Below are 26,337 nucleotides of genomic sequence, written 5' to 3' on the forward strand. Positions count from 1 at the left end.
AATGGTTTCAACTTCTAAACCTGCAAGCCAGTCCCAGTTAAACGTTGTCCTTATAAGGGTTGCCTTGGTCATGGTGTCTCTACACAGCAGTGGAAACCCTAAGTAGGACAGTATGATAGCCTCACACTGAGGAAGTTAACCACTAAAAACTAATACCTCTGAAATCCAAGTCTTGATTGTTTTCAGTGAAATTAACAATGCAGCCTTCAGTTCTAGACTTTAAAATCCACCCCCTCCTTCTGCCCAAAAATTCCATCAGAAAAGCATTTCTTGTGAAAGCAACCTTCCAACTCTTGCACCTTCTCTTGAATTCCCATTGTAGGGTGCGCAAACTATTCTAGTTGTATGCCGTGATGGCTGTTCTTGGTTTGACTACAGCTGGAACTAACTAAAACCCTAGCAGCTGCGGACACCTGTGAGTGATTTTTCTTAATTAAAGCATTTGAAGTGGGAAGACCCACCTTTAATCTGTGTCACACCTGCAAGCTCTATAAAGGTCATGGAAGAATGAAGACTTTTTTTTTTCAAACCTAGTTGCCCCAGCTCTTACTGGCAAGTCCATTTCTTTACGGGCATTAGAGACTCCTACTTTAGGATTCCTGCTTATACTGAAGACTCTCTGAGACATCCAGCCTCATGGACTGAACAACCACAGGATTCTTGCACTTTCCGTAGGTAGACAGCCATTGTTGAACTAGCTGGACCACACTCTGTAAGCCACCCCAATCCTCTTTCCTATACTAAGAAAACAAAACTCTTGCTCTCTCCCTCTTTCCTTCTCTCCCTCCCCCTTCTCCCCTCCCTCTCTCTCCCTTTTTGTTTGTCTCTGTCTCCCCCCTCCACCCCCCCGTGTGTGTGTGTGTGTGTGTGTGTGTGTGTGTGTGTATAAAACAGACAGCCATAGGTTTCCTTTGACTTTAATCAGTAAACTACAAGCTCATCTCCCTGAAAATACAACCCCTGAACTGAAAATTACTTCATGATCTTTTTTTAAATAGGTCTCTCCTTAGAGTGACAGAGCCAGGTGCAGGACATACTGTCTATGGCAAGGACATCGCCAGCACTCTCCCCTTGAGTAAGATTTCCGTCCTCACAGTTTGGCTCCTTTTCACACAGGCAGAGTACAGTCACATCTGTTTATGGCCCTCAGAATGCTATTGCTACTTTCCCTAGAACTTAACAGGTCCCCAGACTTTCCCACAACTGACACCATGAAAAAAGTACCATCCAGGCCTTAGAACCCAGGAGGTAGGCTGTAACACCTTCCAAAAAAGAGAGCTAGGTCTTAATCCATCCGAGATGGATTTCTGGGAAACCTCCTGAATGTACCTGCCTTGATTTTTGGCTACTGTAATCCTGCAGTAACTCTTTTTAACTAATGGAAGTGTGTCAACCCAGAACATGTTTCTTGCTTAAAAACTCACCCTGAAAATAACCTGTGGCTGCTCTTGGGTCCTGAACTCTCAGTGTAATTGGTGACATCCCCTTGGCTTGAGCCCATGTCTGAGTGGTCTTCTCTGGTGGATACCTCACCACACCACTTTTCCTGCCCTCCCACCATTAAAAAAGCAGAATTAAGCCTTAGCAAAAATGTTGGACTTCCTCCCTTAAAATGAATTGTTTTAGTTTAAAAACATGTGTTACTAATATCTAAACCCTTAGCTTGTTGTCTGCTATGAGTAGACATATGCTATGAGAGCATATTAATTTTAATTAGTGATGTGAAATCAGAGTGGGGAAAATCCTCAGAAGCATATTACAGGTAGAGACAGGAAGCCTGAATGGTCTACATAGCCAGTTCCAGGATAGCCAGAAGCACTAGAAAGCCTGTCTCAAAGCACCCCCTCCTCAGCCCAAAATAAAGCATATTATCTACCTGCCTGTCCATTATACACTTTTCATTCTTGTGGGTTTTTTGTTTTAATTTAATAACAAATTCATAGTGAATTATTTAAATAAAATTACTTTATATAAACTTGATAATGTACTCAAATATTTAGAATAAATTATGAAACAAAATGACTTAATTCTTGATTTTTATGTAACAGAATATAGTTTTGAACTCACAGTTCTGCCTTAGACTCCTGAGTACTGGGATTACAGACAGGTTTCAAAACCTCCCAGACCAGTAGACAAAATATAGCTTTGTAACCACCCTAGAGAAGCCACTGCTGTCTGGTGACACTCCCTACAAGCCCTTATTTATATACTAACTTAAGTGGATGGGTTGTCACTTATTTTAAGAGGCAAAAAATAGGGGTTGGGGATTTAGCTCAGTGGTAGAGCGCTTGCCTAGCAAGTGCAAGGCCCTGGGTTTGGTCCCCAGCTCCAAAAAAAAGAAAAGAAAAAGAAAAAAGAGGCAATAAATAAATAAATAAATAAATTGACAATTTATAGTATGTTAATAACCCATGAAGAGTGTTATACAAAGTTTCATCTGTATAAGAGAGGTATTATCTAGTAAACATGGTATGGCAGTCCTTCAAACTTTAAGTGGGTCTGATTTTTTCTTATCTACCAAGTAAAAACAAGCAAGTGGTTTTACAGTGTGAAAAAAAAAAAAGCCCCCTTCCCATTAAAAATGTGATTACTAGTCACTCTTTAAAATAAATCAACAAAAATTTCGTTAAAATGAAACCAAAATACAAGTACACATACAAGATCAATAAACTCTTTCTTTCTTTCTTTCTTTCTTTCTTTCTTTCTTTCTTTCTTTCTTTCTTTCTTTTTTCTGTGTAGTTTCTTTATGTAGCCCTGACTATCCTGGAACTGGCTATGTAGACCAGGCTGGCTTCAAAGTCAGAGGGATCTGCTTGCCTCTGCCTTTCCAAGTGCTTGGATTAAAGGTGTGCTCTACCATGTCTGGCCCAGTCATTTTTAATCAATCATTTCTGTCTCAGTAAATCACCTTTTCTATTTCTTATTTCTCTTTCAAAAACAACTACTGTAAAGCCAGGCCTGTGGCACATTCCTACAATCCCATTGCTGAGGATGCTGATGCAGGGGGATAATTCAGGGACACTCTAGGCTATGCAGCACAGATGATGTCCCCATCCGGACCAGTTGCAACCAAGAACCAATAATTTACAAGTTAGATGATACAACAATTCTAGGCATACAGTTCCTAAATCATTCCACATTGTGGAGAAAAATGCAAAATACAGCTTTAATGGGTGCATTTTAATTTTAATGTAACTCTTGCAGCTTTAGGCTTGACAACTAGCTTAATCTAAGGTAAAGCCCCCTCATTACCCAGCTGATTTTCACTTGCATCCTGCATGGCCGGAAGTCTAATGTTTTCTTTAAAACAGAAACCACACACAATAAAAACTAGCAGGTAATGTTGATCACCTCATGATTTAAAACCAACTAAAACATGTAGTTAGTTAATTTAATTAAAATGTCTTTTAAAATACCTTTAATCTATTGTTTTGCTAGATTAGTGAGCCCAGCTTACCACTGACTAATGACATCATCAACAGCCTATCAAATTATGTTTTAGTATTTTTTTCTTTTGACACAGGGCCTCCTGTATTCCAGGCTGTCTTTAACTCCCAGTGTAGCCTTGACATTTTAATTCTCATGCTTCCTTCTCCTGGATGCTGGGACTGCAAGGGTGTGCCATCATCCCCTGCTTGTGCTGTACTGAGGTCTGCACTTGGCTTTCTGCACAGTAGACAGGCACCTTAATATCTGAGCTATATGCCCAGCTTCCTGTTATTTTGCCAAATGTGTAATTTATTATTTAGCTTATATCCCAAGATAAATGAAATATAGAGCCCTCACTGCTCGGATGGAAGGATTTGAACAAACACAGACCTAGCTGCTCTTAACCAAGAACCAGAGAACGTCCAAGATATCACTAGGGTGTCCTATGAACTCTTGCTAAGGCAATGCTAGGCATACAGTGCTTAAATCACTCCATGATATTTATGTGCTAATTAGCAGGTAAAACAGCCAACCCCTGCAAGCTTGTGCTCACTGACAGCCCTAGAGAATGTCGTGCTGGCCAAGTTGATGTGAAACTGAACCGAATAGAACCCCTGATGCCAAAGGCTGTCATTTAGCTGGTAGAGGCAGGAGGATTTGAGTTCACATAAAAACAGGACTACATAGTGAGTTTTGGGCCATTCTGGATTACACAAGAACCTGTCAAAACATGGGAAAATCCTACAAAATGGCACCGAAGGGAGGTGCTAAAGGACCTCCCCCGTGTGACTGTCAAGCTCAGTGTTCAAGACTATAGGTTTAAAGGTTGCTCTTTGTGACTAGGAGGAGAGGGCCTTCTGTGTAGAAGGAATATAGTCTCCGGCCCTGTGCAAAGTCTAATCCATTTTGAATTGATTATTGTAACAGGAGAGGGATTTACTTTTATTCTTCTGAACTCGGGCATGGTTTGTTTATAGAAGGGACTGCTCCTCAATACCTTTTCCCACCTTTGCTGAAGATCCATTGGCTGTGGATATGTGGGCCTATATCTGAACTCGGCTCCGGCTCATGAATGTTCGGCATTTATGGTAATGTTAAGCTGGTTTTGGCTACCACAGCTTTGTGCCACATCAGAAGTCAGGTAGTACAAAGTCTCCTCCTCCGTTCCTTTTGCTCAAGATTGCTTCGTCCGTCTTGATCTTTAATTATCTATAACTTCCCTGCGATGATGACCTGAACTGGGAACCAAAATTATCCCTGCGTTTGTCAGAATGCCATGGCAACCGGAAAAGTGCTAAGACAGCACACAAAGTGGAGTCATTTGTAAAAACCACATTTTAATCAATGGATTTACAAAACATTTTAGTTGACAAAAACATTGCTGTATCCAGTCCCCAGTCAACAATTTTTATGTTTGTTAAAATGCCAGTTTCACAAAGTCAATGTTAATGTCAAATTACAAAATACGCATACAATTAAATGTCAATCTTACCCGCTTGCAGTAGGACTTCCTGTATAAATGATGGAAAAAGTCTATTGCTCGAAAGGTTCAGATAGTAATAAACTGAAGCCTCACAGCTTTGGAAATGTGCCTGAGGCTAGGCACACTCGCGTAGACCTGTGGGTATAACCCAGTAGCTTCTGATATGAGGCTTCAGTCGGCTAATGAAACTAATATACCGTCCCCATGCCCTGCATTGTGCTTGTTTATTTATTTATATTTTAAAAAATAACCTTCAGAATGGAGGCAGCTGTCTCAAGAATCCTTCAAAAGCAGCCAGGTAAGGCAGTGAGTCAAACAGGCAAACTCTTTTATACATACAGTAACTGACAAGAATTCTGTCAAAATGCTTCACATTTCAAGTTCCACATAGGATGCAAATGGTTCTGTGCCAGCAAATTAATGTCTACTGGTTAGCCAGACCTCACAACGGAGAGGCATCTCACTTATAAATAAATGGAAATCAAAACTTTTCTGTATTCTTTCCCATTCCTATTAATATAACCTTTGTGGTTTAGAAAGGGTCTTATGTGGACCAGGTTCAGTTTGAACTCTTTATGTAGCCAACAATACTTCTGATCTCCTGCCTCTAATTCGAAAGTCCTGGAATTATATGTGTGTACAGCCATGCCTACTTTTATGCAGTGCTGGGGACAGAACCCAGGGCTCCCTGAATGCCAGGCAAGCGAGCACTGTACCAACTGGGTCCTAACTGCAGTCTCTAAAAGCAACAAAAACGATTCAGTTCTATCTCCGAATCTTAAGGTAACATGTTCCACATGGAGTGGTGCATCCAAGAGCAGCATCAGAAAAACAGCTAGCATGGTGCTGTTGCCTCTGATCAATCCTAGCAATGTAATTTACCCCCTAAGCCTTCTCTGTCTTTCCACATGTAAGTGAGGTCATCTTGACTCAGGTCATCCCGCCTTCTTCCCACGTCACACCATTCTCCCTACACCATCGCATTCCATCACACGATTAACCTCTCCATTCGTCTTGGCCATTTAAGGATGAACACCGGATGGAGCAGTTGAAAGAGTTAACACATGACTTCCAATACACACCAACCCCTACCTTTGAGCTCTGGTGCACCGGCAGCTCAGCTGGGGTCTTGAAACCATGGCAAGGCCGTAAGCATGTGAGGCAAATGTGGGAGATAAGCTCTGAAAGTTTAAAAAAAATCCTACTCCCCTGTTGATCCTCTCACCTCAGCTGCTAACAGATTACTGGAGAGGGAAGAAACAAAGTCGTTGGTAACTACTCGGGGTGTACAGAAAATAAGTAGCCACGTAGCAGTGTGTAGTCACAGAGGTACAAATCATAGACTCACGCACACAACGAAAGCTATGTATGATGATGAATCTCAAGGACACACTTGGTAACGATGCTCAAAAGGCAATGGCAGGGGACAAATCATTTAATATTCTTTAACTGAAAGTTCACACAGCCAGTAAAAGTGCGACGGAGGTAGAAAGTTTATGTAACTCGTGAAAGGACTCTGAATCTATGATGTTCCAACTCACATGGCTACTAGAGAAATCTAAAAAGGAGGTATTGTTTCGTCCCAAGACCAACTAAGCTTTAAAAGAATCAAATAAAGATGTCTCCCTGTGCCTGTGTGCTTAAACAGTGTCTTGGAAGACATGTTAAAGCAGGAATTGTAGGCTCACTTGAAATCCTGTACAATTTATATTACTGAAACAATAAAGCCAAACTGATCTAAGTCAAATGAGAGCCTTTTTTTTCTTTTCTTTTTCTTTTTCTTTTTCTTTTTCTTTTTTTTTTTTACAGCTGTAAACTGTGTAGCAACCAGAGGCTCAGGACTTAGTGGTTGTGTCAGAAGATAAAAGGCATTATTCTTAAACATTTAGCCGGTTAGCTGGCGTAATTTTTATTTTTTTAAGATTCCTTCTTCAGTCTTCTCAAAGGTGAATGAGTATTTAGTGGATGTTTGATACACTGTGAGTGAATTAAGAAATAAACTTTGAAAATAAAATAAACTTTGGCTGGGGGTTTATCTCTGTGGCAGAAGGCTTGACTACTAAGTATGAGGCTCTAGGTTCAACTACAAAACCAGCAAGATTAAAAAAACAAAAAAGCTTTCAAGAGCCCAAAGGCTACAGATCTAAGGATGCCAACCGATCCACTTGTAGAGAGAAGCCCTGTGTTGCAAGTCTATTGGTGGCTATCCATTCTTCCAGGCATTGTTCAGTATGGGGCTGTCTTCTGCCAGCTGCTTCGGTGTTTTGTCCTGTCTTCTGCATCCTGGATTGCTCTGGCTGTGGGCTTTCAGGTCCTCTGTACAATTCCTGTGTAGAGAGGGTCTACTCCGAAAAGTTTCAACTTCAGTGACCATTGACTCTTAAGATTAGGGGGCTTACCTCTCAGAGTAAGAGAGAGAAACAGAACAGAAAGGGAAAATTCAGGGACATGAGAATGGGAAAAAGCCTCCTCACCATGGAGTTAGGCCGAGGCCTCTCACAGACTAAGAATGAAGAATTTTGTAACAAAACTCACTGTGAAGATTGTCAACATCGAACTAATACTCCATTTCAAATATGAATGGTCAAACAGCAATGAGCCATGTGTAAGGCCTAATAAAGCATGATCCAGGGGTTGAGGATTTAGCTCAGTGGTAGAGCGCTTGCCTAGCAAGCGCAAGGCCCTGGGTTCGGTCCTCAGCTCCGGGGGGGGGGGGTGGGGGGGGGAGAGGAGGGGAAAGCATGATCCACAGGTTTGCTGTGACTGTTCTCCCAGCAGTACAGCATGAAGACTCTTGTAAACAGTTATACACAAGCTCAGCAGGGAACTGCGGAACCTCTGCCTTAGTCCCAAATCCTAGTCCTGCTCCTCAAACCATCCCATGACTTCACTTCCTAAACCACGAATGCTTTGAACACTGTAATCAGAGGCCACCACACTTCATATGGCTTTGTCAGAAGTATTTGACACCCTCTCTTGATAAGGTCACATCCACACTTGGGAATTTACTCTCCTTTCCCTAAAAATCTTCCTCTCTTACCTTACATAAATCTGTTAAAACCCTTTTGGGGGGTTGAGGGGAAGCAAATTAGTTTTGTCCGTGTTTTTATATACTATGGTTTGGTATATTTAACTTTGTGGTTTCATTGAAATCAAACATAAATTGTGACTTAGAATCCCTGAGGTTTATGTCAAAAATAAGTCAAGAATATACAGTACAAACCGGGAATGGTGGCACACAGCTTTAGTCCCAGAGCTCAAGAGGCAGATAGGCAGAGCCTTCTGAGTTGGAGACCAGCCCTATCTCTATAGATAATTTCAAGATACACAGAGCTACATAGTAAGACCTTGTCTCAACACCCCCTCAAAAAAAAACAACAAAAACCCCAAGAATATCTATCATAGAAAACATGTATCGTTTATTACATGGACTTAGAAATCAACACAAATCAATGTCAGGCACTTTTTAAGTACACACTATGAGAAATGTCTACCAAGGATATGCACATTGAGCAGGCAACACCACAGAGACTCACTCATCCATTTTTAGGAACAGTACAGAGTTAGAGAATTAGAAAGAAGAAATATTGCATAATTAGCCCACCTGTATCCTGTATTACATCTCTCCCCGATTTCAATCCACTTTAGGGTTAAATATAAGCTCTCACTTTGAGTGTTGGATTTCACTCTTTCCCTTAGCCTACTGTCATGGTCTTAAAGGAGCGCACCTGCTTTAAGGAACATGACACAGATGTTTTATAAGAAGCATCCTGAATCTATCACATCTGAATCTACAGAAACACATGATGGTTGACTGCTGGCTTTTCCTTCCTTCTTCTTTTCCTTTGTGACAGTCTTTCCCTTTGTAGTCATGGTGGCTGATACTATTTATCCCAGGTTGACCTTGTATGCCCAGCGAGTCTCCTGTCTCAGCTTCCTGAGTGCTGGGATTAGTTTTAACACCACTACATATGGCTTATTTTGCTGTCTTTTAAAGCCCGTTTTAGCAGGTTTATTTTGTAATACTAGCTCTCAAATTAAAAATTCCTTTAGACATTTAATGCTGGTCTTTGCTATGTAAGCAAATGTGAAGAAAAATGGAGCAAGGGAAACCATTTTAGGATGTCTTCAGGCTCAACACCACAGTTCTGTCATCTTCATGTTAGCCTGGCTGGACTGGTATTCTCCAAAACATCACCACTCTTGGCTACATGAGGATAATGTGAATGTAAGTTAATAGCCTTTGGTCCTAATTCCTAACTTAAGGACCTGACATAGTCTATATATCTTTCTTGTATTTCTGAATCTAGTTGTGATTGTTAAGTAGAGTTAAGGTGCTAAGGGCAGTACAATGTCCGATTCTTCTACTGGTATCTGTATACCATGATCTGAAGCTGCTGTCCTGAGAGACTCCGCATCTCTGAAGATGGGAGTGTGCAGAGTGGTGAGTCACTGGTGGGTGGGCGGACAGAATCAGAGCAGTTACTCAAAGCCTAGGTCTGGGGAATGAGGGTTATGGGCAAAGTGTAGACTCTGCAGAGGCGACCTCCGTTGGTGGAGGGCAAGCATCGGGGCAGCAATGGCTAGCTGAGCTATGGAACTGCTCTTGAGATTGTGTTTGCAGAACGCAGGTGCTCAAATCTGTTATGCAAGGAAACCCTGTCTCTACCTCATCTTGGAAATGAGAATATCAGGATACCAAGGGCAATCAGAAGACCCCAAAGTTCACAGGTGATCTAGGATGTGCTGTTATTCCCCATTAACAAAGTAGAACAGAGTATAGAAGCATTCCCAAAATGCCTGCGGAGAAGACTAGACAGCTGTTTACAGTTTTTCTATTTACACACTAATATAAACAGATTGAGGTTGTCTGTACTGTATGTGATTGCTGTAGTTACAGCAAGAAATAGAAAGTGCCTGTAAGGGAGGGCCAACAGCGCCCCCCTTCTAGGCATCGTAATACTATACACTCAGACAAAGGAAAAGAACACCTTAGAGACCTCTTGCCTACGGTCAAGCTCCTGCACTTACCTGTGACTTCCATGATTACCTACGAGGCACTTCTTAAAGGCCAGGGAGCAAAGTCCTCTCCCTTCTGGCTCATGCTTATGTAATTAGGCTCACAACCCGCATTAAAGATGCCAGCCAGCACTTTCTTCTTAAGAGACAATGTCAGGAGAAAAAAATGAATACTCATTCCCCCAGCCTAACCCACTCGCCTTCTCTGAATTCTTTGTCTACTGTGATGGCCAAGGTGTGCTAGAAACATAAGGGGATTTTTAAAATAAAACTCTCAATATAATGGGAAACATACATTTTATAAATGCTATGACAAAATCAAATATATTCAAATGGTTTCTCTTACGGCCAGTTTTACCAAGATATCAAGAGAAGATAAACAACTTTCAAAATTAGTATCAAAACAGGACACTTTAAATCTACCCACATGTACAGAGGTATAATCTTTGTTCTTTTCAAAGCTGAGCACAGTGAGGTTGGATGAGACGTTTACTTATTAACACCTGAAACCACAGGACTTGCTGAGTTCTGCCCTATGACATGTGAACTGTCAGCATGGTAATCAGGGGACCCTCCGGATTCAGACCTCATTAATACTGTTAACGACAGCTGTGATAGTTCATATATTAATCTTTTTACTCAGTAATAATTTTGTTTTTATGTACAAGTACACAGGTATGATATTATTTGAGTCTAAAATAGTTAAAAACCAAAAAAAAAAAAAAAAAAACCAACCAAACAAACAAAAAAAACCAAACCCCAAATCCCTCATATTTTGTAAATGTGGTAGTTTCATGCTTTCTTATGTCATGTCAATACCTGACTACACTAAGACAACTTTAACAGTGGAGTAAATGCTTTAAACATCTAATTAAGAATAAATTCTAGCCAATACCTCGGCAACACCAGGATGTGCTGCTATGTGCTGAACTGATGTGACAGAGAGGCAAGCAACTGTGCAAGGACTATTCAGATAAAAGCTAAGAAGCTGCAGATCTGGGGTAGGTGGGGGCTCGATGGACTATTGGTCTCTGACAAAACTACGACGTAGATTTGAGTCTTTAAGGGGATTTTTACTATACAGGAGAAAGCCTCATGATTTGAAAAAGTGTGAGAACATGTGAACAGGAAGGACTTAGCCCTGGAAAGCCTAGTGACGAGTGCTGACACTCTGAGCAGGTGGGAAACATTACGCTGAAGGTCAAGTGGGAGGCTTACAGCACAGGTCTCAAACACAAGCCTCCAGGGGAACACTCATCCACTCCGATGGGTTTAGTCATTAAGAGTCTTACATTTACTTAAAGGTTTTTCAAAGTTTCCTCAATGCTTATAGAGTGGACTTCTATTTCTTACCAAATTCCTTAGGAAATTTTAAAGTCTGACACTAAAACTAGTTAAATCTTTTCTTGAATATCCTAAATCTTGACAGTTTGGAGTAACCTTCAAATTTTCAGGGCACAAAAAGTATAAAGAGTCACCAAGAATATGTTAAAACACAAAATAATTTTGTTTATAATTACGACAGAAATACTTCAAATTTTAACTAAATTTAAGAAAGGTTAACAAATATAAAAGGTGTTTTAGGTCAAATCCTAGTACAAATAATGTGATATCTCAAATTTTCAATCAAATTTTTGAAGTCATTCAGAATATTTGATTAGTTAACTATTAAACAAGGCATTTTATGCAATGGAAGAAGATACCTTTGCAGATGCTAATCTGCAAATTGAGAAATTATTAATGTTCACTGAAAACTATGCCTTATGTTTACTCTTAAATTCATTTTAACTGTTTGTCATATAATTTAATACCTGAAAAGGCTGCAGCTAAATTAATTATTACTATTTATAGGATGTTACCTCTTTGGGTAGATATATTTCACAACATGATTTTCAATTAAAAATTACCTGATCATTTTAATCACAATTTATGAATGACCGATTAGTAGCTGAATTGGCTGAATTAGGACCAGCAGAAGGGAAAGTCTGACAACTGCTTCTCGAGTAATTCTGCCCGGCCACACCAGGCCAGGAGTCCAGCAGACTCTACCCACTTGCGTTATGGATTTCCATCTGTATGACTGAGCAACAAAAATAGGTACACAATGTCAAGCTTTCTCCCGTTTCATTTTTAAGGAGCAGCTTACCGATTCTGGGCTGGGGTTGGCTTGTTAGAACAATACAGAGAACAGAGGGTAAACTAAACAGTGACAATTAACACCAAGATGGTACTCAGTGACATCAGGAAAATAACGTCATTAACTTGTGTTATTTGCTTTCCTTTAGAACACAAATAAATCAAAGCCATTAACCTGAACTTGAGGTATATACACAATACATATTCAACTTTAAGTAAAATACTTTCCATAATATTATTACATTTTTAAAAACTGGAAACAGTATCCGTGCTGATCCGTATTTGATTCAATGTAATGAAAAGGGAACATTCACTTGGGGCAGGGTGGGCTCGTCGAGGAAATAAAGCTCCAAGTTCAAATGTCTTCCTCTCCCTTGTATTCATTAGAACTCTCCCATGTCCGGAGAGGATTCATTATGAGAAAATACCAGTCACAGGTTTGGAAGGAATGAGAGAGCAAACGAGGTGGTGACATTTCATCTGTTTTCAAATAAATGGTCTTAATTTTCTTCTTGTAGAAAACTCTTAAGTCAGTTTATTATAAATATATCTAAACCATTTTTTGCAGCTTTCAGATAAAGTCCAGCACTTTGTTTATACAGAGTCCATGAGAAGGGGTCAGAAGAGATCATCTGATCTTCAGCCGTGACATCATCCATTCAAGTCCTTGGCATAACCTAAAAAGACAACAAAAATCATGTGATTCAATTATGGACTAAAAAGTTACAGACTATCAACTGTAGGCGTAGTTTTCTTTAACTCAAAGAATGATATTTGAGAGCAGGAGCGATGTAAAGGCTTTGGTTCAATTTTACCTTAAAGCTTAGATCAATGCCTAACACATGCAGGACACTCACATGACTAATGCCCAGAGAATACAGGGGTGTGTGTGTGTGTGTGTGTGTGTGTGTGTGTGTGTGTGTGTGTGTGTGTGTGTGTGTGTGTGTGTGCGTGCAGGACACTCACATGACTAATGCCCAGAGAATACAGGGGTGTGTGTGTGTGTGTGTGTGTGTGTGTGTTTGTGTGCGTGTTCATCACTGTCTTGTTTTTCTAATTCTAGCAATGTATTCTAAAAACAAAAATCAGTAGGTAAGCCAGTTTTTGTATGACTGTTCATCAAAGCATTTTTAAGTAGGAAAGAGTGAACTCTGAATGTCTAGAATCAGCAAAGCCCAACATGGTTTAGAACATTCATATTATAAAACAGTAAAATCTTCCCTTTCCAAAAATACTTTTGACATTAAAATGCTCACGACATGAAGTAAAAATAATGGGATACTATACTAAATATATATTAGAGTTCTTAACACAAAGTATGCATATAGTATAACTGTATGCAAAATATTTGAGGCAATGAGTATATCATTATTACTTTTTATTGACTAATAAGTAACTGGACTAATTTGAAATATAGAAAGGGATCATCCTTGGAACAAGAGAAGTCAAATGCCTAACAAGAGAGAAACAGTCATAAGTGATGCTTCTGTTCCAATGCTGTCCTGAGTATTATGGTCTAAGATGAACACGTAGATACAAAAGCCTGCTACAGTGAATGTTTAGAAAAGTCACCTTTTTTATTATTTATGTGTATGTGTCTATATGCACACATGCGTGCAGGTGCCCACAGAAGCAAAAAGGAGATGCTAATACCCCCAGGGCCTGGAGTTAGAGAGTCATAAGCCACCTGACATGGATGCTGGGGACTGAACTCTGGTCCTCTACAAGAGCACCATGCTCTTAGTCACTGAGCTTTCTCTCCAATCTAACTGTAATTGGTTTTAACTTAAATTTTTGGAACAAGTATAAGTATAAAAAATATAAAATACAAAAAGCAATGAAGCAAACAAATGTTTTTTGGGAGTTACCACTTTTCTTCATAATTAGACTCCTATATTTAAACTGACAGAAAACAATGCAAAAAATGACTTCCAACTGTTAAATGTACAGCAGTCAACTACTAATAAACCACAAACTGCACTAAGCACGTAACAGCCATGATTCTTAGCTTCCCAGCAGCCATGTCACAACCCTTCCCATACATACAAGAAATCCAGGCCCAGCAAGTTCAGCACACGGCATGAGTGGGGTCAAGAGACACTTGACTCCACAGCCCACAATGACTCCCAAAGGAAAGCAAGTTTTTGGTCTAGTTTTGGTGATGTGAGTGCTTCGTCGTCACGTGCACTTGGTGGTTTCCTAAGGGAGAGAGTTCCTATCCTGTCCCCAATTCACCTTTTGGTCCTGTGTTTCTTACCCTGATGAAAAGATCAAGAAGCTCATCCCTGAACTCGAGTCTTTAGAACCTCAAGTTTCTTTCTACTGCTTCTGAACAGATATCCATACCTTTGGAAAGTAGCAAAAAAATTTACTCTTTCTTTGAGCTTTTCACCCTATTTCCAACTTCCTCTATTTCCTTTCTTTTCTTGCTGAAATCAAGAGTTTACCGCTAGACTGAAGAGCCCGTCCAGAAGTTAAGAACTTTCACTAATCTTTTGAGGACCCAGGTTTGGTTACACAATGGCTTACAACTGCCTGTAACTCAAGTTCCAAGGTCCAACATCCTCTTCTGACCACTGTGTGTTCCTGCATGGACATGGCACATATATACACATTCAGGCACATACACATAAAGTAAATAATTTTTAAAGAGGACTTTACAGCTGCTATCCTAAAGTCTATTTCTTCTTTAACTACCATTGACTTCTGTGCATTTCCCAATGCACACACTGAGTTCGTTCACTCACTGTTACACTCAACAGTGGTTTTCCCATCTTTCCGCTGTCCTTGCAGAGGACCCATGTTCATTTCCAGCACCCAAATGGTGGCTCAAACTTGCCTGTAACTCCAATCCTAGCAGAGCCAGGGCTTCCTGGCCTCTGTGAGCACAGCATTTGGTTAGACATTTATTCAAGTAACACACCTATAACACATATTTTTCAAAAGGTAAAAAGTATTATCTGGCCTTTCCAGACCTGTTATACTCTCATTTCTCTAAGCTTCGTACATACATGTGTATCTTACTACATAACCATCCAAAGTCTCTGATTTAGACATTGGCTCCATGAAATATTATCAACTTGATGATATACATGTTTCTGAGCCAAGGGTATGGTACTAATGAGAAGACATCTTACCCCTCGCCAGTGAGAGCACAGCATGCTTGGATATGCCATTGGTGGTCTTTTATAGAAGTGAGCTTCAAAAACTGGGAGATTTCTGCTACTGTCATGCATTCTTTAACATCTTGTTTATTAGCAAAAATCAGCAACCCAGCTTTCCTTAGGTCCTGTAAAAGCAAATCAAACTTTAAAGGCCAGTACTTTTCCCCAAAGACTTTCAACTTAGCTAGTTAATTTTTGTATTTTTAGTAAACTAAACTATTTTTTAATATTTTTTATTTTCACGGTCTACACCATCTCACTCCTCACAGACTGACAGAAACAAACACTGACCATATTTTAAATAAATCTTTGTATGGGCTTACTTACTTCTCGGTTGTGTATCTCTCTGTGTCTTTGTGTATGTGCATGAGGGGTGTAGTTTATGCACTGTATGTGCAGATATGTGTGGAGGTAGAGGTCAGTGTTGAATGTTCACTCTTTAGAAACAGGATCTCTCACTGAATGTGGAGCCCACTGAGCCTAGGAATCCAGTCTCCTCCTGCACGGCACTGGAGTTACAGGCGTGTGCTCTGTGCTCTTTTTCAGAGGTGTGTGCTGGGGGTCAGATGCAGACTGGCACTCTTGAACAGTACACTCTTTATTGACTGAGCTATCTGGAAGATTCTCAGCATAAACTGTTTAGTCTTAAATGACATGCTTTACGGCCCTAAGTGTGTATACTTATATTTCCAAGCATAAGAAATATCTACCACACTCATTAAAAACCAAAACCTTCAGTGGCTACTAACAGTCGCCCTTTACTCCTGCACCCGAGTCCTGCCTTCATTATGTTTCCACGCTACCTTTTCAGCTCTATTAGCATTAGTTACTGTATACTGTAATTTGTTGTTTATGCTTTTCAAGGTCTTGCTATGCAGCACAGGCCGATCTTGAACTCCTTATCTTCCCCCCTTGAACTCTGGAGTGCTAGAATTTCAAGCGTACAGCATCACTCACAGCTTAAGAACTCCAATTAGCAAGCTATCTACTGTCTGGACACATTGGGACAGCCTTATCTCAACATTGTTCTATCAGCTTTTCTGTATGCATCATCCCTTTCCCTCAAATCTCCTGAGCAAACCATTCATAACCAGGAGTCCACAAGAGAATTAAATTCTTCAGAAAATGACCATACTGCAAGTTACCAACAACGTATGCAGTTGGTATCATCTAAGCACACAAGAAAAGAAATGAATCTATAATATACTACATCGGGCTAAATTCTCAGTTTGGAAACAGTGTGTGTGTGTGTGTGTGTGTGTGTGTGTGTGTGTGAGATACAGTCACATACTGGGCCAAGGAGCCACAAAGAATGAAACTGACACATTTGGGAGTTAAACCTCCCAAAAAAATCTGTCCTCACCCAAAGAGACACTGAAAAAACGAAACTTTTCACGGTTTCCCAGTCTACACAGAGATGCTGAATGCTATGTTTCTTCTCCTAGATCTGTTAGTTCTCTGAGACAGGGTCTAACAACTAAGCTTTCGCAGTCCTGGAACTTGCTACACAGACCGTGCTGACTTCAGACTTAGAGATGGCCCCACCTTTGCTTTCCTATGCTGGGATTGCACCCATTTTAACGGGCCATTTCAGCACTAATGTGCCAATGTGCTTAAAGATACCATCTGCGGTGGACACAAAATGATGCTATTCCACATAGATTATTCTTATACATTCTGGGACTTGACTCTTTCTGGTGTAAGACTATAAGCTTCCTTTTGGTTAGTCTTTTGCAGTGTTTTATGCACAATCAAAATGACTTAGAGTGCCCTCTTCAGGATTATGTAAGAATAGACAAGAACACAGGTAGATGGGTAACAGTTTTAATTAGTTTCAGACATAGTTCGGACTGAAAAAAATCTAAAAATACAATGAAAACAGAAGAGCTGGATCATGACTTGAACATACACAGGAATTATTAAAGATATATTTTGTTGTCCTAAATGAAAATGGGCTGTTATTGAAAGGTGTTATGTGGCTGAGTTAGTAAGCAGACAGATTGTCCATGGGATTTAATTTCTATCTTATCATGTAGATGTCCTGATAGCTCTTGTAGCATAGGTTGAACTCTTTTACACGGGTTTGCTAGTGATGGTATACTCAAAATACAAAATTCTGATATAGGTATTTGGCTCAAGTTAGGAATATACACTGTACCGTTGATAAATAATTTAAACATAGCATTTGTAGTAATAGAATACAGAGAAGCCCCTAAACTGGGACTATAAAAATCAACTGTTATTAACAGTCTATATTAGAGAGGTGGCTCTGCAAGTAAAGTATCTGCTGTGGTAGCAAACATGAGTATCGGATTCTAAGCTCTGGAAGTCAGTAAAAGTGGTGGACGTGTGGCTTGCCTCTGATCCTAGTGTGTGCAGGAGGTGGAGATAAGGACTCCCTAGAGAAAGTTGCAAAGCCAGGCATGCCAAAACAGAGCTCCAAATTAAGCTAGTGACTGCCTCGCTATATGGTGGAAGTGAATCTTAGACACCCAACATCAACAATGGGCCTCCACAGCATAACAATACACACGAGCACACCACACCAAACACAACAATCTTATTGAAAATTATAACAACAACCAGCAACCCTAAAATAGTATCTTACCTGGGTAGAGAATCTGCTTTTTATTACATAACCTCAAGACCAAACGCAATATTATGACAGTAACAGAAAGCACATTGGATTAAAGGCTATTTATTAAATTAAATTTGTAAGCTATGAAAATTTAAGGTAAAACAACAGTAACCTTTTGTTCACAAGCTAATTTAAATGTTCTCTATATGCAAACTACACAGACAAAAATGTAAAATATCCAGGCCTGGTAGTGCAGGCCATCGTCTCACAACTACCTAGGAGGCTGAAGCATGCTGACTACATGACTATGGCCAGCCTGAGTAACTTAATGAAGCCTTGGCAAAAATACACATGATTTCTAAAGCTGGGGAGATAGCTCCTCAACAGAGTGCTTGACAGGGACGTGTGATGGATGCCCTGTGTCCGATGGCAAGCACGGAAAAAGGAAAAGTGTCTAACTTGTCTGTCACTTTAGTCAAGCAAACTGCAGCAAATGCAGACACCCGCTTCTCTGCGGTACACAATATTGTCTCTTTGTCTCCCAAAGCTTCATTTGTGAAGATACCTTCTACAATTTGAGTCATTCTGAAGAAAATTTTAGATTTTGGTGTCTGAAACCATGTTAAAATTAAGTATATTCAAGGTTTAGTATTTCTTATAAGCCTTGAGAAGGCTTAAAAAAATGTACTTTCAGGTTTGGAACACACTGAAGAGAAATTATTAATGCTGATTGACTAGGACTATGCTGTTGTCAGGCAGTGGTGTTGCGCAGCACTTGGGAGGTACAGAAAGAAGATCCCCCAGAGGTAGGTTATTCTCTGAGATCAAGGCCAGTCTGGTCTACAGAACAAGTTCCAGGACAGCCAGGGGTACACAGAGAAACCCTGTTTTTAAAAAATAATTGTGTTGGGTGTTGCTTTAAGATAGCTCTGAAGCATCGCGCCTAACTGTATTTCTCATTCAGTGCCTCCGCTCTTTCACCATCTGTCACTCTCCAGTGCTCCGCCTGCTTGCTGACTCTGCTCCAGCCCAACAGGGAGCCTGCTATGGGTCCCAGCACCATCTTTAAGGCTTTCCTCAGCTCCAGCCAGATTTGTACTTTTCTCCTTTTTATCTTCTCCCAGCAATGAGTATAAGTAAGAGTGTTTGTACATATAATAAAAGGCATTACAAAATATTTGTTATATTCAACTCCTGTCTCTCGAAAAGCTGGTTAATCGCATAAACTTTCTAGGCCTTGGTGTAACAGCCAAAGGAAAGGGAAGCAGCCAGGTTAGGGTCCCCAGGCAAAAAGTACTTCAGACACTGAGCTGCTATATACTAGACAATGTGAGCAATCAAACAGGGAGGTTTCCTGCTAAAGATAACATATATATGGTGCTGGAAAATTAGCTTAAGATTTCTACATTTGGATCCTCAGGCAGCAGAAAGACAAAGTAATACTGGGCCTGGCTTTAGTATTTAAAACCAAAGCCCACACTCCATGAGACACCTTTTCCAGCAAGGTCACACACCACCTAATGGTGCCACTCCCTATAAACCTGGGGTGGGGTGGGGTCATTCATTAAGCACAATCACTAAAAGAAAAGTGTACTCTTAATTTACAAACCCCACCTTTTATTAGGTCCCCTAAATTTTTAATAGTCTACCTGAAACAAATAAAATCTGTAATGCAAAATCCAAAAGAAGTCACTGAATCAATAGTAGCATACAACTTTATGACAAGTATCCCAATTTTCTAAGGTTTCATCACATTCCACTGAAATAAAAAAAAAAAAAAAAAAAAAAAAAAACAACTCACAAGTCTCAGGAAGCTCCTAAAACTTATAAGACACAAGGTTTCATCCCCAAAGTTATAAGACATATAAGGTCTACCGGGGAGAAGAGATTCAGGATCATAAAAACTATCTGTAAGTTGCAAACAGCTTTGCAAGAATGCTGCTTTCATGAGGAAGTCAACCAGCATAGTGTGGGTGTTAGGGTCAATTGCCTTTGTGTCAGCTGTGTAACCCCTTACCCATATTCCTGTAAGTCAATAAATTCATCGTGCAAACTTTGGTACAATAGTTGGTACCCTATTGTTGCTAAACCCTAGGAGGGGACATGATCTTTATGAGGTTAGAGAGGTTTTAATGAATCTAAATGAAGAAGACTGGCAGTTTTGTAAAATGGTAAATAAGAGGGAATGAGAGAAGGTCAAAGCTGGTCTCTAGGCTACATTAAGACAAATGTGGGGGTTGGGGATTTAGCTCAGTGGTAGAGCACTTCCCTAGTAAGTGCAAGGCCCTGGGTTCAGTCCCCAGCTCAAAAAAAAAAAAAAAAATGTGATAATATTTCTGTTAGGCTTGAATTCCCAGAAAAACAATAGAAAGTCAAATGTTGTGCTATTAAGCTTCTAAAGGGCTTAAAAAACCAGAAGAGCAGTTTACAGAAGACTTAAGTGATAAAAGAGCCAAGTGATAAGCTTGCCTTGGGCTAGGCAATTATAGCTCCAGTGTATACATAAAAAAAGCATACTGGGAGTGGAGACTGCCCAGCATGGAATCTTTTCAGCAGCCAAATTTGGCTGATATAAAAGCAAAGGCACAATAATAGCCTAGAACATGTCAGAACCAAGAAGCTGACTCCAGTGCTAGACATAGCAGGCAAGTATGGCTCTGTTCCTAACTTGGGAGTGAGCCAAATTGAGCAGTGAAATCTAGTCCAGTTAGGACTTGCTGGTGTTAAAGAAATATGGAGCAGCCTTGAAGTAGCACAATAACACAGGGCAAGGAAGTAGGATGACTCATAGTAAATGTTTTAGATTGTGGAACACTAAAGGGCAATTATCTCTCATTCAGATATGCTGTTCTCAACACTCTCTTCTGACAACAAAACTGGCAGGTATGATGAGATCTTTTGTGCTGTATTACATCTGCTAATGTTTCTTTTTTAGTATCCCTTCAGCCATCAACTGGTACTTACTATGGTAGTTTTTGAGAGATCCTACCTGTGGTTTGTAAAAATATTTCATTACACAATGCTAATACTTGTTATACAGATATATAAAAAACACCAAGAACACTAAAGGCTACAGTTTTAAATACAAAACTTTTTATGTTGTGGTTTGAATATGAAATGATCACTTAAAGGCTCATTCGTGTAAACACTTGGTTCCCAACTAGTGATGCCGCTTAAGATGACAGAACTTTCAGAAACAGCCTTACTGGAGGAACTAAACTACCGGGGTAGACCTTGAAACTGTATGACAAAGCCCACTTCCCACTGGTCTCTACTTCTTAGATCTGGGTGCAAGCTTTGGTAGTGGCGGTATTGTAGCCAATGAGGTTTATCCAAAGTGCGATTATTGCTAATTAAATCTGGGTGCTATGTGATCAGTCAGCCTCCCGTTCCTGCCTTCTGGCTGTGTTTTCTTCACCAAGATTGACTATATAGTTCTGGAATTATAAACTGAAACAAATCTATTCTGTCTTAAGCTGCTTTTCTCAGAGTAACTGTATTACATGAACAGGAAAAGAAACCAAGGCACTGGGTGAGTTGGGTAAGCACTTCTAAGTTGTTGGCAAAAATCCCAATATTAGAAGTAGGCAACCTCTCAATGACTTGTCAGCTAGGGAGGCCCTGAAGGCCACAACTATAAAGGAATGCCACTGTTCTCTGTTGCATGCCAGAGCTGCGTAGAGTCCATACTGCTGAAGACAATGCATGCTTTGGCTACAGGATATGGAGATATCAGACATTGTTAACTGTTAATCCTTCCTACTGATGGTTTTCAGAGCTAGAAGGTACTTGTGGGCTGTTAGAGAAAGAACTGTCTCCAGCAATCTGGTTGGCTATGGATCCTGTGGACTACAGCTCTACCATGCTAAAGAAAATGTGTGACTACTGGTACAACAGTGGCATGACTTCTATGGGTGCGGCCTACTGTTTTACAACTGGATTTAGGGACTAGTGTATAGTGCTGTACACCAGACAAAAGCTGATGGCAAAGAAAGGCACAAGCCTCAGGAAGGAGGCCATTGCTGCTGTTTTCTTAAGTGAACGTAGTGTGCCTGTCAAACTGCCTGCCTTTTAACTGCTTCTCCTGTTTATCGATTACTGTTTTTGTCAGCCTCAATAAGCTATGGGGAAATGTCTTTTTTTTTTTTTTTTCAATAGGGAATGTATTGTAGAGACTCAAAGCCTCCAGCTGTGTGTGGTGGTCCACACCTGGGGTATCTGGAGGCAGAGGCAAGTGGATCTCTGAGTTTGAGGACAGCCAGGCAAGCAAGCATTCTACCAGTGAGTATATACACAGCCCTAATTTACTTAAATTTTGAATACTGTGACTAGTAGTATTTTAAAAGACTTAAAATTATGAGCTAGTCATATAATTTCATTTGGTAAAAGAGATTTAAAAAAATGGGGGAAAAAACCCCCCTAAGAGCCACTAGATTTAAATATTAGTCTGATAACAGAGAACATTCAAGAACTATTATATGTGCAGGTACTTATGATGTGCCTGTCATAAAATAATCCTCTGTATCAATAATTTGCCCAAAACTTAAAAAGAAAGCTACATAGCAGAAGTTCTTCTGCCCAGTGAGACCTATAAATACGAGTTTTAAGCTACAGACCAGTCTACGGTTATCTGTGCAGTCTTTCTCCTGTTTCCTGACACGCTTCAAATTTGGGAAGTATGAAAATCCCAAAACATGAATGACAAGCAGGTATGACCAACAGATAATTTTTTACATTGAAATACTCTTTATGAGGAACTGTAAGAGGTAATAGGATGCCCATTCTCACTTACTACCAAAAGCAGACTTACCTCGTGGGCTAGCATTTTGTAGAGCTCTTCTCTAGTTACAGAAATTCTTTCTCTGTCTGTGCTGTCCACCACAACTATTACAAACTAAAATAATTACAAAAAAAAAAAGATCATTAGTGACTTACAGAATTTGGTATCTGAAAATTCATTAGGTGCTTATGCATTTAATTACATGACACTTATATTAAGACATAAAATCTATTGTATGGTAAGAGAACCAGGGATATGTAGCATACTTGCTATAAAGCTTAAGGATCTGACTCATTTCTAATTCAAATACATTTACTAGTTTTTAAAAGAAAAAACAAAAGCCAAGAATATTATGCTAACACTCTAATAAAAATAGAACATTTTTCTTCTCAAAACTACTGTATGAACACTAATAGGCCTACATCCCTATATCCCTGTATTTACACCATAACACTATTTCAAACAAAAAAACCAACCAAACCAAAAACCAACCCCAACACTTTAGGTCCCAGTGTAAATTACTTCCAGGCAATCACTACGACTATTCTTTGAAACCCAGAACGGTATGTGTGGTAGGACAATGTGACAGATAAAGAAATTAACAAATTGAAGGTATCAACTGGCATATAAAAGAAGTGCTTCCTTGTGCCCAGAGCATCTGCTATCTGCAAGCACAGCTCTGTAATGAACACATGGTCAAACAGTGGCTTCTGGGGTGGGCAGACCCCACTGCACTAACCAAGAGCATCACAAAGAAGACGGAAATGTTCAGTTACTATACTTATATCGCTCACATTACCTGTTACCGAAACACACTGCATTTTTATTTTTAGGACTAGATAATAATTCCCAAATAAAATGCTATAGTTTTTAGCCTTTTGTTCCTTAGTTTGCAGCAACTACAACATTTCACTGGGTAGTCTGCTGGCAGAAGACTTTAGATGGCATTTGAATCAACCCTTTTCAAGGCTGACACAATTTAATGCCTGCAGCACTGTGTATGGGGGTCTGACATTGACCTTTATAAGCCATACATACAATTCCTCCAATCACAGGACGAAATGCTAATGGAGTGCTGGGGCCAGGCCACGAGACACTTGGTAGTATCATTAATGATTTAAATATCAGCCTTACATATGTATGTGCAGAGTATTTTTAAGGCCTTATAATACACACTAAAAAAACAACTGGTTCAATCTTTCAACTTATAGGCCTAGATGATGAATTTAAATGTCATAGGTTTGAAATATTCTCGTGGAACAAAACATGTAAATAAAACCATATGATTATATCTAAAATGCTTTATAATTAAAAGATTTCTTCAACTGCAACTATACTGCATAAAAGAAAATACTCGGCAAAAACTGGCTAGGACTCAAACCACAGAGGAGTCCTTTCACTTGGCTGGGATTTCTCCCACTTAGACACATATGAACAGCAAGAAGGAAATGCAATCAGAAATCATGAAATGCAAGACATTTAAGAGTAGCTACTGGACCAAACAACCTGACTGCCTGATCACCCACCAGCTCTCCCTACAGAGACCAGATGATGAATGGAGTTAAGGTTTGGAAACAAGGAATGGAAAACTACTAGGCTCACACTCGAAAATCAAAATGCTGCTCCTTTTTAAAGACTGTAATGACTCAAAGCCAAATGCTTCTCAAGGACTCAGACATTCATGTAAACAGTAGCATTAGGAATGTTACCTCTGTGTTAGTATAATAAGTGTTCCAGGAAGAACGAAGGGATTCTTGGCCACCAATATCCCACATCAGGAAACGTGTATTATTAACCACAATCTCTTCCACATTGCTTCCTATTGTAGGAGATGTATGTACAACTTCATTCATGGAACTAGGAGGGGAGAAGTTTACAAAATTAGTGAGGAAGGTAGCTCATCTCACAATTCTTATATCAAGGGACAAGTTAGCATGGCTTCTAACTTATACCCAAGTGCCCTTGTTTTTGAGCTCACACAATGATTCATTAAAGATATAAAAGAGCTCAAATAAATAATGGTTTTAGAGTATTACAGATCATTTGGGCAAAGTGTATAAACAAACATGCTCTTGTTTTCTAAAAACAAGAGAATCAAATCAAACAGTGAGCATGCTTGCTTGGTGTTGTGCAAATTCCTAGCTCAGAACAGACAGCTCCTTAAATCTGGCTCCTGGCTTATGGCTCGTCTGCTTAGATCCACATAACTTTTCATTGATTTCATTGACCAAAACCACAAAAATAAATGAATAACTAGAAATAACAAAATTAAATCTTAAGCAGTTAATACTTACAACTGGTAAAGGATGGTAGTCTTCCCGGCATTGTCCAGCCCAACAATAATAACTTTGTGCTCTGAAATAAAAACCAGCAGAGACTTACAACACACACACAGATCCCATACTTTACTCTGTATAAGTCAGCAATTAGCACTCTTTAGCCTTCTAAGAACTCAAAAGAATACTTCAACAAGCAAGGAGCGTGCTGTTATTCTACATGGACAACTCTCATCTTTCCAACAGTCTCTCCAGGCAGTCGGAAGCACCCTCTTTTTCTAGGCCTAAGGAAGTCTACACTCAGCGAAGGACCCCCAAATATGGTCACAACCATTACAAATGATCTGAGCTACTGAATTCAGAGTGTGGAAGTGCAGGCTTCCCTTGGGCATGTCCACGTGAAACGTGAACAGGAAGGAGAAAAAGAAGAGTTTGTTCCATGGGTAACAGTAAATTTATATCTCATGAGTCTGCAAACTCAATCCTGCTACTATCCCTGAGTCCACAACCTCAGAGAGAGTTACACATAAAAATGAGTACCACAGAAGAACACCAGCAAGTACAATAAAGACATATATTTTGAAGGAGCTTGACAAGCTAGGAATGGTGGCCACGGCTGAGGTTCCAGACACTTGAGTGGTGAACAGGAAGATCCCAAGTTCCAGGCACCAGGCTGGACCAGGCAATGTGGTAAGACACTATTTCAAAACACAAAACAAACTCAACTGGCTGAGTATAGGCTCCCTAACCCAGGCTTAACACTTACAAGCTACATTCACTACCAACCTAACAGCTGCATTATAGATATATACACAGATATACACACACATATGTATATATTAATATATAATTACATATTATATTTATTTTTAGTGTTATTATAGTAAGTCAACAATGACCAATCTCATCAGAGGAAAGTATATTTTATGGCTGAATTAAATCAGAAAACTCTTGAGTAATGTGGGATTCCAACAGGCTTCATGACCATGAGTGTACTTCACGGTGGGGCCACATCTGCATCAGGACCAGGTAACTGAGTTCAGCTAGGAAGCCTTTCTTCCAGATAAGTTTCTAACTAGCACAAGTGGAACTTTCTAATTTTACTTGCAAATGTAAGCATTCCCTATTTGCTGGTGTATGCTATCTTCTGTTCTGTTAATACAAGCATCTACAAATGTATTAAAGCAAAAAGAAAATTTCTAGTTGAACACTCATTTTAAGTTAAAGCCTCCTTGGACTGGATGTGATGGCACACTTCTTTAATCACACCACTGCAGAGGCAGAGGCAGGTGAGTTCCAGGCTAGCACGGTTTACACAGCAAACATTGCAGAGTGAGGCTCAGTTTTAAAACAAGCTAACTAGAGTCTTTCTCAAATACCAGCTTAATTCTAACTTGAAGGAGTACATTTTGTACCACCCTCATGATTAGCTACCCGTCAAAATTTAGGAAAACTTCTAGTGCTCAGAAACA

The 26,337-nt window shown here is 39.8% G+C and overlaps 1 protein-coding gene across 2 annotated transcripts in view; it reads right to left on the reverse strand.

The window, feature by feature from the left end:
* Positions 1–8,307: 8,307 nt before the first annotated feature.
* Positions 8,308–26,337, reverse strand: part of Arl5a (ARF like GTPase 5A) — a 24,879-nt gene continuing 6,849 nt past the window's right edge. Inside the window, exons 2-6 of one of the 2 annotated variants that reach the window (XM_087646741.1) lie at positions 24,884–24,944; positions 24,299–24,446; positions 22,620–22,703; positions 15,205–15,356; positions 8,308–12,744 (exon numbers count right to left, since the gene is read on the reverse strand). In XM_087646741.1, the coding sequence (XP_087502867.1) occupies positions 12,696–12,744; positions 15,205–15,356; positions 22,620–22,703; positions 24,299–24,442 (429 nt within the window). In that variant the 5' untranslated portion in view covers positions 24,443–24,446; positions 24,884–24,944 and the 3' untranslated portion in view covers positions 8,308–12,695. 2 annotated transcript variants of the gene reach the window in all.

Source organism: Rattus norvegicus, chromosome 3, assembly GCF_021556685.1.
Source record: "Rattus norvegicus strain SHRSP/BbbUtx chromosome 3, alternate assembly SHRSP_T2T, whole genome shotgun sequence".
NCBI classification, from domain to species: domain Eukaryota; kingdom Metazoa; phylum Chordata; class Mammalia; order Rodentia; family Muridae; genus Rattus; species Rattus norvegicus.